Genomic DNA, 20,359 nt, shown 5'->3' with positions numbered 1-20,359 from the left:
CAAATAGTTCAGTGACACTGGTTGATTATATTCTTCACAGTGTGTCAACATTTTCATTGTTTTCATTCTGGTTTTTCATTTCCAGTAATCTCGTTTCCCACCCCCCTTACCTTCTCATCTTTGTCTTGAGGTAACTGTTGACCGTTAAGTCTCATATTGATGGTTTTCTAAAGAAGCGCAGTACTTACAGGTGATATTTTTTATTTTACGAGCCACTCTTACTTAGCTAAAAGGTGACCTTAGGGAATAGTTTCAGTTCAAGGCTTAACAAGTACATCAGGGCAGTTGTCTTGGGGAGTCCTCTAGTCTTAACTGGTCCAGAAGTCAGGATTTTGTAAGAATTAGATTTCTGTTCCACATTTTTCTCCCATTCTTTCAGGAGCCATCTCTTGTGACCCCGATCAGAACAATGAACATCTCACTAGACCTAGGAGGCCATGGTTTCTGTGGATAGTTAGTCTTGTAGTTTCTTCTCTGAGTCCTGATTTTCCTTCTTTCTTTTCCGCTCCATATGAGTAGAAACCAATAACTGTATCTTAGATGGCTGCTTATAAGCTTTTAAGACCCCAGACACTACTTAGCAATCTGGGATACAGAACACGTCTTAGTCATTTAGTGCTACTATAACAAATACCACAGGTGGATGGTTTTAACAAAGAGAAGTTTATTTTCTCACAGTCAAAGTAGCATCAAGTCCAAATTCAGGGCATCAGCTCCAGGGGAAGGCTTTTCTGTCTGTTGGCCTTCTTCTCTTCTGTGTTCCCCCAGACTAGGAGCTTCTCTGTGCAGGGACCCCGGTCCAAAGGACGTGCTTTGGTCCCGGCACTGCTTTCTTGATGATATGAGGTCCCTGTCTCACTGCTCACTTTTGTCTTTTATATTTCAAGAGATTGCCTCAGGACACAATCAAGTCTTGTAGATCAGGTCCTGCCTTACTAACACAACTGCCACCTATCCTCTCTCATTAACATCATAGAGGCAGGTTTACAACATACAGGAAAATCACACAGTACCAGGAATCATGGTCTAGACAAATTGATACACACATTTTTGGGGGGACATAATTCAAACCATAAACCATGACAGAACATAAACTTTACAGACTATATTATGCTAGTCAACCGAGTTATCCTACAAGACTATAGTCCTAAGCCTTCAAACCCAGAAAATCAGTCTCATGAAGTATTTGGTTATCACCTGTGCTTTTGCAAATATTGGAGTACATGGTACCTTTCTGAACCAGAGTATATGGGGTGTTTTAGGACTCAGTGGTCATTGAGGATGTGGCTGTGGACTTTACCCTGGAAGAATGGGCTTTGCTGGATCTTGCTCAGAGGAAACTCTACAGAGATGTGATGATGGAAACCTTCAGAAACCTGGCCTCAGTAGGTAAGGATGACATCACGTGTTTTTTATTTGTTTACTCCCTTAGTGAACCAATATATTGTACTCATCAACCTTGCTCCAGTATTTGGGGTGAGGAATAGAAATATATTGTTAAATAAGAGAGACATGGTTCCTTGCTTTGTGGAGTGTACATATCCTGGCTTCCCCATGGACATAAAAGTTCTATGTATTAAATTGAATTTTTATTTTTCTTATGATTAAAATCCTTGAGGCACTTTAAGTGTTGTAAGTGTGAGCAGTGAATTCATCGGACACTTTGGGGCGGAGAGATTTGTGGTTTGCACCTTGTAAAGAGTTTTTTGTGTTTATTACAAATTTAACATGATTATTTTACTGCAGATAAACTCACATCTCATTTCCAGAGCTTCTGAAGACTAAAGTATTGGCTCATTGTCAGGGAGATATTTATTGCTCTTCACTGTTTTCCTTCATGTTATGACTTTCTCCATAAGCACCATTTCACCTACACACATTTGTTCTCCCAGAGATGCAAGAGGAAGATCTGAGTAGAGTGGAGATAGGACTCATCCAGGGCCACTGTGTTTGAGAGCACCAGGAAAGCAAGAATCCTTTGAAGAACCATCCCAGTATGGAGGGAATGAAATTTGAATAAATCAGAAAAAGTATATTTTAGGTTGTGGAGACTCTATATCCCAGATACCTGAGCTTACTTTTCTAACTTCCATCAATCCTTACACACCTATATTCATGGAGAAAGACTTTCCCCATTTTCTCTTACATACACATTGTGCATTTCTATATTGCATGTGCATCGTGTCCAATGTCTTTCTTTGTTTTCTTACTTACACCCTATTTATGTCACTGTCCCTCTCGATCTTCATGGATCTATTTCCTAGTAAATTGCTTTTTGACCATTGCCATGCAGCCAAATGCCTCAAAATCTTTCATTTCTCACAGCTGTCTTTTTTCTCCTAATTTTCTTTCATCTTGTTTCATACTGTGAACCTCAGCTTGTGTCATTGGGTCAGTTTCTTGCAACCTTAATGATGGCAAAATATTATCTAGTGAGCATATAATAGTGCAATTTATGAAGAATGACATTTGGTTCTCCATTTTAGGAGAAATCTGCAAATTGTATGGTGTTGAAGATCACTATAAACACCAAGGGAGAAAAGTAAGGTGAGTGTTATTCGCATGAGCGACAGCAATGCTTCAGGAGAGAGTCTTAAGGTGTCAGGGTGTGTGTCTGTGTATTTATACTTCCACCTTGCTTCTTTTGCCTGCCCCCTCTTTCCAGGCTCCTGTCAGGGCATGAGCCACAGTTTCCAGCCTCCCAGAGGGCATGGGCAGGCAAGCAGGGGGCTAGCGTCTGCCCCCCACCCCGCCCAGGAGAGGGAGCCTGTAGCAGGAATACCCTGAGCCAAGGCTAATCACCCTCCTCCTCCAGCATGTGCCATCTGCTGCCTGCCAGCCTCTCTCCATGGGCCTCAGTCCCAAGCACCAGTGAGGGTTGGGGGGGAATGGCTGATTCAGCCCTTCCTTCCTGGCTTCTTCCCAGGTGCCTGTGCTCTTGCCTTACCCCCTGTCCTCCTAGCCCAGGCCATACCTGAGCTGTGGTGGTGGTGGTGCTCCCAGTCCCTGTGGGAAGGCTGAGATGCTGAACACTCAGACACATGAGCTAGGGAGGACTGTGACCTGGGGTGTGGCAGCCATAACCTGGGAAGAAGGTGGCCCTCAGGACCTGTGTCGGAGTTAAAGGATGTGTCTGTCCTGGCCCAGCTCTTTCCCTGGGAGCTACGCTTAGCGTCTCAGCATCAAGCCATCATAGCTTTAACCTGTGTCTGTGAGCATCCGTGCTTTATCTCAATTTATGTATCATATTATGTCTGCTTTTATTATATGTTAGTGTTATTTTAGATTTTATGTGTTATTTGGTATGGTTTGGTAGGTTATTTTTTGGGTCTAGAAATGCTCAAATTTTTTTCCGATATAAATTAATGGTAATTATTTTTTCACTTTATGTCATTTCGGCTTATGAAAGGTTTCATAGAAATGCTCTCCTCTCCTTTTGGATAGCAAGGAAAACCTGTATATATATAGTTGTTGTGTGTCATCAAGTTGATTCTGACTCATATGACCCTATAGGGCAGAGTAGAACTGCCCCGTAGGGTTTCCAATGCTGTAATTGTTACAGAAGCAGATTGCTACATCTTTCTCCTGCGGAGCAGCTGGTGAGTTTGAACTGCTGACCTTTTGGTTAGCAGCCAAGCACTTAACCACTGTGCCACCAGGGCTCCTTTTGATATATTTATATATAAAATTGTGTGTTCGGAGAGTTTCTACAAAATATTTTTATGAAGGTGAACCAGAATTTGAAATATATTTTACTTGTACACAATTTTCAGAAAGCTCAGTATTTTAGAAATACGGTCACAGTAATGGAAGCATGTTTGCTAGGTGACTTAACGTATGAAATATGAAATACCTCACACCAAAAAATGCGTTCACTGTGTTTAGTAATGGTGAGATGGTAACAAATTTATTTCCAACAGTATGTTGCCTGTTTTTAACAGAAAGCGTGCAGTAGAGAACCTCTGTGAAAGTAATGAAAGTAATCAATGTGGAAAAACCTTCGGCTGGATTTCAATTCTTACTGAACACAAAAGAGTTCCTCCTGAAGTGAATCCTGTATGCCTTGAGTGTGGAAAAGCCTTCATGGATCACTCTTCACTTAAGCATCATTTCAGATTTTACACTGTCCGCGATACTTACCAGTGTAAGGAATGTGGAGGAGCCTGCAGTTGTCTCTCTCACCTAACCACTTCCATGAGAACTCTTACTGGACAGAAACCCTGGAAATATAAGGTACGTAGGAAAGGTTTCGTTTGTATTTCACCTCTAAAGAATCATGCGACAATATTCACCGGCAAAAAACTCTATGAATGTAATGAAGGTGGGAAATGTTTCTGTAGTTTCTCATCCTTTCAGATACGTGAGAGGTCATAAGCATGATTGCAAAGAACTTTGGAAAACTTATACTTGTCACTCATCCCTCATTTCCCATAAAAACTATAGTGGAAATAAGCATATGAATGTACAGAATGTGCGAAGTCGTTTAGTCAGATCTCACACCTCACTTGCCTTGTAAGAGTTTACACTGGAGAGAAGCTTTATAACTGTAAGGAACATGGGAGATCCTCAGTCAATCCTCATCCCTCACTACTCATGTAAGAACTCACAGTGGAGAAGGCCCTTATGAATGTACCAAATTGCTAGTCATCTAGTGCTGCTATAACAGAAATACATAAGTGGATGACTTTAACAAAGATAAATTTATTTCCTCACAGTAAAGTAGGCTAAAAGTCCAAATTTAGGGCGTCAGCCTGGGAGAAGGCTTTCTCTCTCTGTTAACCTTCTCATCAAAAGATGGTGCAGGCCACACCCTAGGGAAACTCCCTTTACATTGGATCTGGGATACGACCTTAGTAAGGATGTTACAATCCCATCTTAATTCTCTTTAATGTAAAATGACAATCACAAAATGTAGGAGAACCACACAATACTAAGATTCATGGCCTAACCAAGTTGACACATTTATATGGGGGGGACATAATTCAATCCATGATAGAAGCTTTATGAATGTAAGGAATGTGGGAGATTCTCAGTCACTTCTCATCCCTTACTACTCATATAAGAACTCACAGTGGAGAAAGGCTTTATGAACGTAAAGAATGTGGGAGAACATATAATTAGTTGTGACACCTCACTGTCCATTTAAGAGTTCACAGTGGAGAGAGGCCTTATGAATGTAAAGTATGTGGGAAAGCCTTTAGTTCCTCACATCTTGCTACACATACAAGAACTCATAGTGGAGAAAAGCCTTGTGAATATAAGGAATGTGAGAAAGCCTTTAGTTTCTCATGTCTCACTAAATGTGTGAAAATTCACACTGGAGAGAAGCCTTATAAAGAATGTGGGTGTCTTAGTCATCTGGTGCTGCTATAACAGAAATACCACAAGTGGATGGTTTTAACAAAGAGAAGTTTATTCTCTCACAGTCTAGTATGCTACAAGTCCAGATTCAGGTCATCAGCTCCAAGGGAACGCTTTCTCTGTTGGCTCTGGAGAAAGGTTCATGTCATCAGTCTTTCCTTGGTCTGGCAGCTTCTCTGTGCAGGAACTTCAGGTCCAAAGGATGCGCTGTGCTGCCGGCACTGCTCTCTTGGTGCTGTGAGGTTCCCATGTGTCTGTGTTCGCTTCTTTTTTATATCTCAAAAGGGATCAGCTTAAGACACTAATCTTGTAGACTTCATGAGTATAACTGCCGCTAATTCATCTTACTACGTCATAGTGATAAGAGTTTACAACACGTAAAGAAATCATATCAGGTTACAAAACGGTATACAGTCATACAATGCTGGGAATCATGACCCAGCCAAGTTGACAGATAATTTTTGGGAGACACAATTCAATCCATGATAGTGGGAAAGTCTTTAGTTATTCCTTCTCACTAACTGTACGTATAAGAATGCACTGTGGAGAGAAGCCTTACAAATTAAGCAACGTGTGGAAACCTTTAGTCAGTCCGCAAACCTCACTAAACGTGTAAGAGCTTAACAGTGGAAAGTGACTTTATGAATGTAAGGAAGTAGGAAAGCATTTAGTCAGTTTTCTAACCTCAATAAATATATAAGAACTCACACAGTAGAGATGCTTTATGAATATAAGGCTTTTGTAAGTCTAGTTCGTCATACCTCACTAATCATACAAGAACTCACAGTGCAGAGAGGACTTATAAATGTAAGAAATGTGGAAAAGCCTGTAGTCAGTCCTCAGTCCATACTGAACATCAGTAATCTCACAGTGGGGAGAGACCTTATGAATGTAACGAACGCAGGAAAGCTTTTACTCATATCTCTTATCTCAGAAAACAGAAAAAGTGAAGAGGAACTTTATGAACGTAAGAAATGTGGAAAAATCTTTAGTTGTCCTCCTCCGTCTGTAAACGTACTAACAGTGCAGAGTACTTATGAATTTAAGGAATGTGGGAAAGTCTTTAGATGTCCCTCATCATTTAGAACACATCTGAGTAGTTATACTGGAGAGAGACAATATACACCTGAGTAATGTTGAATAGCTTTCATCCCTTATTTTTTCTCAAAGCTGAAAGAAAATACATGGCATAGAAATCACGTTAGCTTTAGGAATGTGGGAAAGTTTTTGTTTTTCTCCTCCTACTTTCAAAGATATTTGAATTCATGCATATGAAAAAGCCCTCCTTAATTAACCCAACTGAACATGTGAGAAGTCACTGAGAGACATCATGTAAATGTAAGGTACCTGGGAATATCTGCAAGTCTTTTTCCATTAGACCACATGTGAAATATTACGCTGTGGATTGATCCTATGAATATAAAAGATGAGAGAAGCCTTTAGTGTCCTTCCTCTCTCTGCATGCCTGTGAGACCATATACAATGGAGAGACCCTTTGTATGAATTGTGAGAAGGCCTTCAGTCACATTGTCATCATTTCCCTTTTGGTCCCCTGGAATATTCGTACCAGGGAAGATAAAGTTACAAATGTGGAACTTGCCACTGCCTTATTCCTATGTGCGATAATTTCCATTTCTTATATTCTGATGAAAACAATAAGGTGATATCACTCCAAGTATCCTTTAAATTCTAGGAAATGAACTGATAGATATTGTTTGCATAAGGAGCCCTGGTAGTGCAATGATTAAGCACTCGGGTGCTAACTGAAAGGTTGGCAGTTTGAACCCACCAGCTGCTTCTTGGGAGAAAAGATGTGATCTGCTTCCCTAAAGTGCAGTGTGGGAAACCTTATGGGGCAGTTCTACCCTGTCCTATAGAGTCACTGTGAGTCGGAATCAAAGATGTGGTGAAATCCATGTGAAATTGTCCACTACAGATTAGTAAGTAAATACAATTAAGCTCTTGCTTACCTTACTGTAAGGTCGTGCATACCTTGCTTACTGGTTAATCTGCCCCTGTCCAAGCTGATGGGCCCGGCCTGACCTAGCTGCAGTAGAGCTGTCCCCACAGGCCCAGAGCCTGTGCTCACTGAGTCCTAGTTTTGTAATTCTAAGAGTGTGCCCCAGGCCAGGAGCTGAGGCTGCTGTTACTGCAGTACGGTGGAATGATGACTGCTACTCCACTTGGTGTGCATGTCCACTGCAGGGTCTGGAGAAGATGGGAGTCCAGCTAGGGTTCCTGTATTCAGAAGGGGCTAAGGCAAGGGGCTCTTGGGCCTACAGATTTATCCAGGGCTACTGCCCCTGCTGAGATGGAAGCATACAAACCAGCCTGTAGAGATGTTGCATCCTAGAACATTCACAGGGATTTATTATTGGTTTCACACTTTTCTTCTTCCTAGTTTTCAGTCTTTTGTACATTCATACATTTTTCTTTAATTGTATTTTAGATGAGTGTTTACAGAGCAAATTAGTTTCTCATTAAACAATACATATATTGTTTTTGTGACATTGGTTGCTAACCCCACAATGTGTCAACACTCTTCCTTCTTGACCTTGGGTTTCGTGTTACCAGTTTTCCTGTCCCTTCCTGCCATCTTTTCCTTGTCCTTGGGCGGGTGTGCCCATTTAGTCTCGTTTTGTTTTATAGGCCTGTCTAATCTTTGGCTGAAGGGTGAACCTCAGGAGTGACTTCAGTACTGAGTTAAAAGGGTGTCTGGGGATGTGTTTCATTTCTTATAAGATTTTTTAAACTTTATTTTGAAAACTTAAAAATAGTAATTGACTTTTGGAGTGTATAGTTATAAAAGTTGACAAGTGCATTAAATTTTATAATCAGTCACACAAAGTATAGAGCAGTACTTCTCTTCCTTTCAAAAACCTCCTTTGTGCTGCACTTATTAGTCAGAACTTCCCCTGATCATGAATCCCTGGCAGCTGTGCTTATACATATCATGTACTGTGTAGCTTTTTCATTCTAGCTCCTTTAACATAGCGTAAGGCACTTGAGATCCATCAGAATTGAAGATTCTACCGATAGTTTGTTCCTTTTTATTGTCATGTAGTATTTCATACATAGACATGCCACAGTTTTGTGTTTTCAACATTTGGAGAACATTCGGATTTCTCGTTTTTGTGAATAAATTAGGTATACAGGCATACCCGGTTTTTTATGTGAACACAATTTTTCATTTTTCTTGTATATGTTTCTGGGAATGAGATTGTTGTTGTATGATAGGTTTATGTTTAACTTTATAAGCAACTGCCAATGTATTTTTTAAAGTGCCTGTACCATTTTGTATTTCTACCAGCTATCTATAATTCCAGTTGTTCTGGAATTTGGAGAGGCTAATTTCTGGAGCAATACAACACTTCTGTTTAGTACTGGCATCTCGGGAGGACTTCAGTGGGTGGCTCATTTGATAAAGCAGCCCTGCATTTGAGACAGGGTGGCTCTCAATTAGATCCTTGTGCATGGGACTCTAGGCTATGCTACCACTCTTGCCAGCTTGGTCTGAGTCTGGTGCCCATCCAAGTCGTTTTTGAAAAGAAATAGCGTTTCTCCTCTGCTCATAGCTGTAGGAAGTGGCTGCTGCACCTCATGACCACAATCCCTGGGGCCTTGGCCATTATTAGCAATCTTGATTAGATCATAGACCCACATGTATGGAACTCGAGGCTATGCCACCACTGCCTCTGCCAGCCTTGTCTGAGCCCAGGTCCCAACCCAGTGTTTTTCTGAAGGAAAATAGCATTTCTCCTCAAGTTCCAGCTGCAGGTAATGGCTGCTGCTCTGGCTGCTGCTCCTTGTCACCACAGTCCCTGGGGTTCTGGTCATTACCCTATTCTTGATGTGGAAACCAGAGGTGGGTTTGTGCATCTAAGCTAGCGGGTCAGCCAATAGGTAGCCATCTTACTTCACACTCTTTCCACCTTTACTTCTGAAGTAAATTTTCTTCTCTCAAAGGCAGACTGAGACCAGATGTGACCCTGCAAGAAGTGCAGGGTCCAAAAGTGGTGATAAGGAATCAAAGGTTGCAAGTTCTCGACCAGTTTTTTTTTTTTTTTTTTTTTTTGCTTTAATTGTACTTTAGATGAAGGTTTACAGAACAAACTAGTTTCTCATTGAACAGTACACATATTATGATGTTGGTTAACAACCCGATGACATGTGACATGTCAGCACTCTCCCTTCTTGACCTTCGGTTCCCTATTACCAGCTTTCCTGTCCCCGCCTGCCTTCTAGTCCTTGTCCCTGGACTGTTGTGCCCCATTAGTCTCATTTTGTTTTATGCGGCTAATTTTTGGCTGAATGGTGAACCTCGGGAGTGACTTCATTACTGAGCTAAAGGGTGCCTGGGGGCCATACTCTCGGGGTTTCTCCAGTCTCAGGCCAGTAAGTATGGTCTTTTTTTGTGAGTTAGAATTTTGTTCTACATTTTTCTCCAACTCTGTCAGGGACCCTCTATCGTGCTCCCTGTCAGAGCAGTCAGTGGTGGTAGCTGGGCATCATCTGGTTGTACTGGACTCAGTCTGATGGAGGCCATGGTAGATGTGATCCGTTAGTCCTTTGGACTAATCTTTCCCTTGTATCTTTAGTTTTCTCTAGTCTTCCTTCTCCCAAAGAGGTGAGACCAGTGGAGTATCTTAGGTGACCACTCACGGGCTTTTAAAACCCTAGACGCTGCCCCCCAAAGTGAAATGTAAAACATCTTCTTTATAAACTGTTATGCCAGTTGAGTTAGCTGTTCCCCAAGACCATGGTCGCCACAGTTCTCAGCCCAGCATTTGGGTCCTTCAGGGAGTTTGGATGTGTCTGTGGAGCTTCCATGACCTTAACTTGGACAAGTTGTGCTGGCTTCCCCAGTATCATGAACTGCCTTACGCTTCACCAAAGTTACCACTTATCTATTTAGTGTTTTTCTGTCCCAATCCCTCCTCTCCCTCGTAACCATCAAAGACCGTTTCTTTTTGTGTGTAAACATTTTCATGAGTTTTTACAGTAGTGGTCTCATTCAATATTTTTACTTTTGTGATTGACTTACTTCACTCAGCATAATGTCCTCCAGAGTCATCCATGCTATGAGATGCTTCGCAGATTCATCGTTGAATGTTTATCGTTGTGTAATATCCATTGTGTATATGTACTATAGTTTATCCATACATCTATTGAGGGGCATCTTGTTTCCTTCTTTTTGCTATTGTGAACCATGCTGCAGTCAACATGGGCATATGTCTATTCATACGACGACTCTTATTTCTCTAGGATATATTCCTAAGAGTGGAATTGCTGGATCATACGGTATTTCTATTTGTAGCTTTTTAAGGAAGCATCATATCATTTTCCAAAATGGTTGTATCATTTTATATTTCCACCAGCAGTGCATAAAAGTTCCGATCTCCCCACAGCCTCTCCAACATTTGTTATTTCCTGTTTTTTTGATTTGTGTCAGTAATGCCAGGGTGAGATGGTATCTTATTGTGATTTTGATGTGCATTTCTCTAATGACTAGTGATCACATTTTCTCATGTGTCTGTTGGCCACTTGAGTGCTTCTTTGGCGAAGTGTCTGTTCATTTCTTTTGCCCATTTTTTAATTGGGTTATTTGTCTCTTGTAGAGGTGTTGGATTTTCCTGTAGATTTTAGAGATGAGACCTTTGTCTGATTTGTAATAGCCAAAAATTTTTCCCCAGTTTGTAGGTTCTCTTTTTACTCTTTTGGTAAAGTCTTTTGATGAGCATAAGTGTTTGATTTTTAGAAGATCCCAGTTATTTAGCTTATCTTCTGGAATTTGTGTGTTGTTGGTTATGGTTTCTATCCTGTTAATGCTGTGTATTAGGGCCGCTAGCACTGATCCTATGTTTTTTTCTATGAAGTTTATAGTTTTTGGCTTTATATTTACGGTTTTGACCCATTTTGGATTAGTTTATGTATATGGTGTGAGGTATGTGTCCTGTTTCATTTTTTTGCAGATGGACATCCAGTTTTGCCAGCACCATTTGCTGAAAGACTGTTCCCCATTTGATGGACTTTGGGCCCTTGTCGAAGATCAGGTGACCATAGGTGGATGGATTTACATCTGAGTTCTCAATTCTGTTCCACTGGTCAAAATATCTATCATTTGTACCAATACCAGGCTGTTTTGACCACCGTGGCCGTATAGTAGGTTCTGAGGTCAGGTAGTGTGAGTCCCTTTACTATTCTTTTTCACTAGTGCTGTACTTATCTGGGGCTTCTTCCCTTTCCATATAAAGTTAATGATTAGTTTTTCTATCTTTTTTAAAAAATGTTGTTGGTATTTGGATTGGGATTGGATCATATTTGTAAATTGCTTTGGTGGAATTGTCATTTTCACAATGTTGATTCTACCTATCAGTGAGCATGGTATGTTTTTCCATTTATGTAGATCCCTTTGAGTTTCTTGCCGTAGTGTTTTGTAGTTTTCTATGTATAGGTCTTTTACATCCCTGGTTAGATTTATTCCTAAGTCTATTTTTTTAGGGGCTATTATAAATAGTATTGTTTTCCTGATTTCCTTTTCATCATTGTCTTTGTTAGCATATAGGAATCCAACTGATTTTTGTATGTTTATCTTGTATCCTGCTACTCTGCTGAATCCATTAATTTTCTCGTGGAGTCTTTAGAGTTTTCTGTGTATAGTATCATATCATCTGCAAACAGGGACAGTTTAACTTCTTCATTACCAATTTGGATACTCTTTATTTTTCTTGCCTTATTGCTCTAGCTAGGACTTCCAGCACAATGTTAAATAGGAGTGGTGATAAAGGGCATCCTTGTATTTTTCCTGTTTTCAAGGGGAATGTTTTTAGCCTTTCTCCATTAAGAATGATGTGGGCTGTTAGGTTTGCATAGATGCCTTGTATTATGTTGAGAAATTTCTCTTGTATACCTATTTTATTGAGAGTTTTTATCAGGAATGGGTGTTAGACTGTCGAATGCCTTTTCTGTGTTGCTTGAGATGATCGTGTGATTCTTTTTTTCCTTTTATTTATGTGGTGGATTACATTGATTTTCTAATGTTGAACCATCCTTGCATACCTGTTACGAATTCTGCTTGGGTCGTGGTGTATTATTTATATGGAATAATGCTGAATTCTGTTGGCTAGAATTTTGAGAATTTTTGCATCTATATTCATGAGAGAGATTGGTCTGTAATTTTCTTTTTTTGTGATGTCTTTCCCTGGTTTTAATATTAGGGTTATACTGCATTCATAGAATGCATTTGGAAGCATCACTTCCTTTTCTATGATCTGAAATAGTTTGAGTAGTACTGGTATAAGCTCTCTGAATGCTTGCTAGAATGCTCCAGTGAAGGCATCTTGGCCAGGGCTTTTTTTTGTTGGAAGTTTTTTCTATTACCTTTTCAGTCTCTTCTGTTGTTATGGGTCTGTTCAGATTTTCAACATCATTTTGTGTTAGTTTGGGTAGGTAGTGTGCTTCTAGAAATTTGTCCATTTCTTCTAGGTTTTCAGATTTTTTGGAGCATAGTTTTTTATAATACCCTCTTATGATCCTTTTTATTTCAGTTGAGTCTGTTTTAATATCTCCCATTTCATTTCTTATTTGACTTATTTGCATCCTCTCCTGGTTTTCTTTCGTCAGTTTGGCTAGTGGTTTGTTGATTCAAAGAACCAACTTTTGGTTTTGTTGATTCTATTTTGTGTTCTCTATTTCATTTGTTTCTGCTCTGATCTTTATTCCTTTCTTCTGGTGGCTGTGAGCTTTTTTTTTGCTGTTCTCCATTTGTTCAAGTGGTGTAGCTAATGTTTTGATTTTATCCCTTCTTTTTCGATGTGCGTGTCTATTGTTATAAATTGATCTCTCAGGACTGCCTTTGCTATGTTCCAAAGGTTTTGATATGATGTGTTTTCATTCTCGTTTGATTCTAGGAATTTTTTATTCATCTCTGATTTCTTCTATTACCCAGTGATTTTTAAGCAGGATATTATTTAGTTTTCATCCAGTTGCTTTTTTTTTTTTTTTTTGCTCTTCTTTTTGTTAGCTTCTACCTTGATGGCATTGTGGTCAGAGAATATACTTTGTATTATCTCAGTGTTTTGGAATTTGTTGAGGGTTGCCCTGTGGCCTAAGATGTGGTCTATTCTGGAGAACGTTCTGTGTGCATTGGAAAAGAATGTGTACATTGAAGCTGTTGGGTGTAGTGTTCTGTATATGTCTGTGAGGTCAAGTTGGCTAATAGTGCCTGTTAGGTCTTCTCTATCTTTTTTGAGTTTCTTTCTAGATGTTCTGTGCTTTACCAAGAGTGATGTGTTGAACTCTTCTAGTATTTTGGAACTGTCAATTTCTCTTCAGTGCTGTTTGATTTTGTTTTATGTATTTTGGAGCCTGTTATTGGGTGCATAGATGTTTATTTTGTTTATGTCTCCGTGATGGATTGTCCCTTGAATCATTACATAGTGTCTTTTTCTTTTATGGTAGATTTTGTTTTAAAGTCTGTTTTTTCTGAGATTAGTATTGCCACTCCTGTTCTTTTTTGGTAGTTCTTCGCTTGATATATTTTTTTCAGTCCTTTGATTTTCAATAAATTTACATCTTTGTTTCTAACGTGTGCCTTGTAGTCAGCATATTGATGGATCCTATTATTTTATCCATTCTGTCACTCTCTGTCTTTATGGGTGCATTGAAGCCTTTTACATTCAGTGTAATTATAGATACACGTGATTTTATTGCTGTCATTTTTAGTTTTTTTTTGTGGTGCTGATGTTTGCTTTGTTCCTCTTACTCTCCTGTGCCGAATTCGTTTTGTTTGTGGATTTTTTTTCATGTGTTTTGTTTTTGTAGATATTTGTTTTTACTGAGACTATGTTTTTTATTTTGATGAGTAGGTTTGTTAACTTTCGTTGGGATTACCTTGAAATTTATCCTTATCTTCCTAGGTTTGAACCAGTCTATTATTACTTGTGTCGCCTTGCCTTCTTCTTTGTTAAGAGAGTTCTATACCTACACCATTTATTCTCTGTTATTGTTCTGATGTTCTTGTCATTTATAGATTAACCTCTCTGGTTACCTGTTGTAATTCTTTTGGTTTTGGATAGTCCTTGGGAGTTCATTTCCTGGGTTGGTATATGGCTGGTATGATCTTGCATCCTAGATTCAGTCTGTGGTCTGATGTTGTTTGTTCCCAGACTGAAGGACTCCTTTTAATAATTGATGTAAGTTTGATTTGGTTTTTAGATGGTCCTTTAGTTTCTATTTATCTGAAAATGTCCTAATTTCACCATCACATATGAATGATTGTGTTGCCGAATATATTATTCTTGATTGGCAGTTTTTTCTTTTCAAGGTTTTATATATGTCGTACGATTGCCTCCTTGCCTGAGTGGTTTCTGCCAGATAATCCAAGTTAAGTCTTATTGTTTCTCCTTTGTATGTGACTTTTTGTTTTTCTCGAGCTGCTCTCAGATTTCCTTCTGTCTTTGGTTTTAACGAGCCTGATTATGCTATGCTTTGGTGATTTTCTTTTGAGGTCTATCCTGTATGGTGTTCATTGAGCTTCTTGGATGGCCAGCCTTTCGTCTTTCATGATATTAGGAAAGTTTTCTGTCAGCAGTTCTCCAGTGGTCATCTCTGTTTTCTGTTTTCTCCCCCTGTTCTGGAACTCTGATCATTTGCAGATTTTTGCTTTGGATTGTATCCCACATAACTCTCAGGGTTTCTTCATTTTTCTTTGTTCTTTTTTCTGATTTATCCTCAGTTGTATCCAAGTGTTTGTCTTCAGTTTCACTGAGCCTGTCTTCCATCATTTCAAACCTGCTCCTCAGCCCTTCTGTGACATTGTCCATTTCTGAAAACTTGTTTATCTTTTGGATTTCTAATTGTTTTTGTAGGATTTCTAGCTGTGAATTTATTTTGGCATTTTGTTACTTTATTATTTTCCTGAATTCTTCCATTTTTTGGTAATTTCCATGAATTTGCCTTTTCCGTGAACTTGTCTGTTTTTTCCTCATTTTTGTCTGCTTTTTATTTCAACTCTTGGATAGCTCTGGATATTAGAGATTTGAATTCACTATCAGGTAGTTATAGTGCCTTTTTTTTCCTACTAGAAAGTCATCTGGTATGTTATTTTGCATGCCTGCTGGAGCCATCCTGTCCTGTTTATGTTTTGATATTGTCTGCTGTCTTTGTTGGGACATCAAGTAGTTATTTTCCTCATTTATTGTAGATTTGTTTGCTTCACACTGTTTTTGTTTTATTTGATTATGTCTGAGCAGAAGGGCTGTGCGTTCTTTGTTGTTTACTTGTCTGTAGGCATGATACTTATCATCTCCTTGTCCAGTGGGCAGGTTCAGTTGCTCAGCTATGCTGCAGCAGATCAGGTGCAGCTGAAGAGGAGGGGCTGGTTTGAGTTGTTTGTGGAATGTACTGGGGCCGACAGGGTGGGCGGGGAGTCAGTACAGGGCAGGTTCCGGTAGGCTGTGCATATGCTGCTTGGGGGTATGATGTTCAGTGCATGGTGCATGTAGACAGGAAGGAAGGCAGAGGTTGTGATGTGTGGAGCTAAGATGGGTATGGGAAGGAAGAGAGAGAAACAGGAGGAAAAAAACAAAGTGCTAAGGGAGCTTGCTGTTGAAGTGGAAAGATGAGAGACCAAGAAATGGAAAAAACCAAAAAGAAAAAAGAAAAAAAATTTAAAAGAAAAAGCACCCAGGGATCCCACCAGTACAGCTGCGCAGACCAAGTGGCTCCCAGGCCGCGCAGTACAGCTTGTCTAGAAGGGGCAGAGATGTTACACAGCGCCAGGTATTCAGGAGACAGGGAAAGAAGGTAAGTGTAGAGGAGATGAGAAACTGATAAATGAAGACAAAAACGAAAAAGGAGAAAAAAAGGAAAAAGAAATGGCCCCCCAGGGATCCCACCAGCACAGCTGCACAGTCTGGGGAAGTGACTCCTAAGCCACGCAATACAGCCTGGCTAGAAGGGGCTCTCAAACCACTAAAAGAAAAAGAAAACAGAACAAAGCAAAAATAAAAATAAAAAATAAAAATCCCTGGGGATCCCACCATCATGGTGTCTCAGGCTAGGGAAGCAGTTTCTCAGCTGAGTGGCTCTTCACAGCCTTTCAAGAAGAAGATGGCACTCGGAGCCAGGTGTTCAAGAGAAAGAAACGGGAGATGGTTGGGGCACGGAAGAAAACAAAAGAAATGGGAAAAAGCAACACCATCAACAAGCATATGGCACTCAAGGAGCCGGCCATTGTGGGTGGGGCAAATCCACGTGTCACGGGGTCAAAGCTTGTGCCTCCTAGCCAAGAGACTGCGGCCGCTGGGAAGCAGCGGAAGCCAAGCAGGGGTCAAGAAGAGTGGCAGGTGGGAAGGCGTATATTGCTAGTTACCAGGTGATTTACCTTCTGGGAGCTCCGTGAAGCTGCTTTCCCATACTCCTCCGCTGAACTCCAGTGTGAAGGAGGTGGATCCAAGTGGCACGGACCCTGCACTTCCCGCTGGCCAAGCCACCACAGCCAGCCAAGGAGCAGCAGAAGTAGAGCAGGGAGAAGCATGAAGGGTGGGAAAGTGTATATTGCTGGTTACCAGGTGCTCTATCTCCTGGGAGCTCTGTGAAGTTGCTTTCCCGTACTCCTTGTCCATCAGTCTCCATTAGGAGTCCAAGGTGATGAATGTGTGCTGTGTTAGCTGATGGGGGACCTGCACATATATCTCTCCTTGCTCTCTGTTCTCTGTTTTTTATTCCATTTGGTGCTTGGCTGAGTTCTTTATCTCTTCATTTGACACTTCGGGTTCCAGAATTGACATTTGTTGCTGTTTTACTTAGTTTTTTGGGTCTTTGCTGTGGAGGGACAGTGTGGTGCTTCTGTCTATAGTGCCACGTTGGCTTCCTCATTTTTGTTTTTTGTCATCATTGCTCGCTCAGAAGCCATGGCCCTCCATGAGCCCCATTCTTTTTGTTCACACTCACTTAGCTTGAGGGTCATCCCTAATTGCTGGGATCAGGGCAGCTACCTGGGTCTTGGGTCTCTGAGAGGAGGCAGATCTGGAAATGTGTGCAGGGCCTTTTCACCTGCCATGTTCTATCCTCTCAAACCTTTCAACATTTGTGTTTTGTCTCCAGAAGGAAAAGGCATTTCTGCCTTTCCTGCCAAGGAGACTGCAGTCTGGCCCTGTCCTCTTCGACCTGGTTTTCTCATGTATCCCGGTGAACACTAGGTGTAATTTCTCTGGTTTTTGGTGTCAGTTATTGAAGTTTGATAAATGATATTCCAGTTAGAAGAAACTTTTCACGTTACTAAAGAGCCTGTGTTTCTATTATAAATAAATCTATGAGTGAGTGAATGAATATAAATACAAATTTACCAAGAAGAGAAGGTCTACTCACCTTTTATCTCAAGTCATCTCCACCTTACTTCACTTCTAGAGCTCTCAAAATCTTCCAGAGCTTTAAAATACAGGAGACTGTAAGAAGAACAAGGAGCTCTGGTGGTGCAATGGTTAAGCACTTAGCTGCTAACCAAAAGGTTAGCAGTTGAAACCCACCCAGCAGCTTTGAAAGAGAAAGATGTGGTGATCCGCTTCTGTAAAGATTATAGCCAAGAAAACCCTTCATGGCAGGTCTACTCTGTCACATGGGGTCACTCTGAGTCAGTATTGACTCAACAGCACCCAACAGCAGCAAGATGAAGAAAGGCAATACAGTTTTATTTATAATAGTAGCAGAATTTGGAATTGCTTTGACCATAAACAAGATAAGTTTTGACAGGTGGAGTTTCTTTCAGATTTTTTTTGAAATTTTTTTTGCAGAAAATCTAATTCCAGTGAAAGAAGCACCCATAACTCTTGACTTCGATTTACCAGTTGTTAAATGTTTGGCTCATTTTTCCAAATATATAAATACATTATTATGAGGAAACACTCATTGGTTAATTGCAGACATTCACTTCACGCTTTAATATTTAGCATACACTTGCTAAGAATAAGAACAATCTCTTACAAAAGAATATTGTGTCATACTAGAAACTAAAATTTCTTCAGTTGCCCAAAATTATCTGTTATAGTTGTTGGGTGATTTGAAGGTAGGATCCAAACAAGATTTGCACATTGCCTTTTTATTTTTAGATCTCTTTAATCTGTTTTACATAGAGCATTCACCTGCAATTTTTAAAATACATTTTACTGACTCAAAGATTTCAGGTGAGTTTGACTTGTAAAACGTTCAGCATTCTGATAGTTGTTTTCCCATGATTTTGTTCCAGAGAATAGAAAAGGAAAACTTCTTAATTCCTTTTATGAGAATAGTTTAACTTCGGTACTGACATCTGACAGGATCATTGGAAGAAAGGAAGTTACAGGTCATTGTTTTTCTTGGGTATAAATTCACATATCAACATTCCCAATCCAGTTGTGTTTTATAAAAAGGTTATATCATGACCGAGTTTGGTTCATGCAATATGATTCAGTACATTAGACATCCCCCCCCCCATGAGAAATACTAATATAATGGCAGAAAAAATAAAATTCTATACCATTCATGACTTAAAAAAAGAAACAGCAACCAAAATAGCTCTTACCACATTATGAGTAGAAGGGAAATGTCTTATTGCCATAAAGGATATTTACAGAAAACTAGAGCAAGCATCCAACTTTATGATGCAGTGTTAAAAGCAAGAATGAGACAACAATGCTGAATATTACCACTTCTACTAGACTACACGGAGGTCAAGCCCACTGTAATATTGGCAGGCAGAGAAAATAATGATTGCAAAGGAAGCAATAAAACTGACATTATCTGCAGATAATGTTATTGAATAAATATAAAATTGAGAAAATTACAGATAAATTAATGAATTAATGACTAAGTAAAATAACAGTTTTTCATAAGCAATGTTGGTTAAATTGACTATCTACATGGATAAAACAGTGGTTCTCTAATCCTGGCTCACATCATTCACAAAAATCAGGGAGATTGTAGTTCTTCTAAATGTGAAAAGCAAGAAATTTTTAAGGAAAAATAGAAAATATTTTCAATTTTGGAAGGCAAAATTTCTTAAATAGGAGAGACTTTAAAAGAAAATTTGAACAGATGTAACTACATTAAAATTACTTTTCCTGATCATCAAATAGCATGATTAGGACAGTTGAAAGATCACATTTCACGCTGGAAGAACATATTTAAAATAGATGTAACCGATAAGGAATCATATAGTTCTACAAAACAATAGAACATGCATAAAAAACTCATTTAAAAAAGGATATGTGAACAAGCACTTCACATAAGGTCTTTAAATGGGCAATACAAATATGAGATAGTGCTCTGATTCATTTGTCACAAAGAAAATACAAATACAAATCACAGTGAAATAGCTTGAAATATCTACCAAAATAGTTAAAATTAACCAGACTCACTATATCAAGTGTTGGTGAAAATATGGAGCAACTAAAACTCTTCAGTGTTGCTGGTGGAGTGTAAATTGGTATAACCACTTTGGAAAACTACATGGTATTGTCTAGTAAGGTGGACATTTGTTTACTGTGTAACTCAGCAATCTAACTTATCTTCACCAGACATACAGAGATGGAGATGCTCGTAGCAGCATTATTTGTAATAGCCAAAACCCATATACAAGCTAAACATCAATCACCAGTAAAATGGGTAAAATATGGTGTATTAATATAATTGAATTTGATCCAGCAAACAAAAGTAAATGAATTGTAACTACCTGCAGTGACATGAATGAATCTCATAAACACAATATTGGGTAAAAGGAGTCAGGCAGATCTAACCAATGGGGTTAGAAATCATGACTGTGATTTCTTTGGAGATGTGGGAGGGAGTAATGACTGGAAAGGGTCAACTGAGAGCCTGGCCGTGTCCTGTTTCTTGGCCTGTGTAGTATTACACAAGTGTTCACTTTTTAATAATTCATCGGTCTGTACATGTATGATTGGTGCCTTTTTCAGATAATTATAGTTCAATAAGTATGTTTGAAAGTACATGAAAGCAAAAC

At 39.5% G+C, this 20,359-nt stretch overlaps 1 protein-coding gene across 1 annotated transcript in view; it reads left to right on the top strand.

Moving 5' to 3' along the window:
- LOC101344926 (zinc finger protein 709-like) overlaps nucleotides 1–20,359 on the top strand; it is a 54,454-nt gene that overhangs the window by 14,016 nt on the left and 20,079 nt on the right. The window contains exons 3-5 of the mRNA XM_023724725.1: nucleotides 1,263–1,389; nucleotides 2,487–2,547; nucleotides 3,942–4,233. Coding sequence (XP_023580493.1) covers nucleotides 1,263–1,389; nucleotides 2,487–2,547; nucleotides 3,942–4,233 — 480 coding nt within the window. The remainder of the gene's footprint in view (nucleotides 1–1,262; nucleotides 1,390–2,486; nucleotides 2,548–3,941; nucleotides 4,234–20,359) is intronic.

Source organism: Trichechus manatus, unplaced genomic scaffold (assembly GCF_000243295.1).
Source record: "Trichechus manatus latirostris isolate Lorelei unplaced genomic scaffold, TriManLat1.0 scaffold00258, whole genome shotgun sequence".
Taxonomy (NCBI): domain Eukaryota; kingdom Metazoa; phylum Chordata; class Mammalia; order Sirenia; family Trichechidae; genus Trichechus; species Trichechus manatus.
Note: the sequence above shows the minus strand (reverse complement) of the source record. Positions and strands in the feature narration are given on the sequence as shown.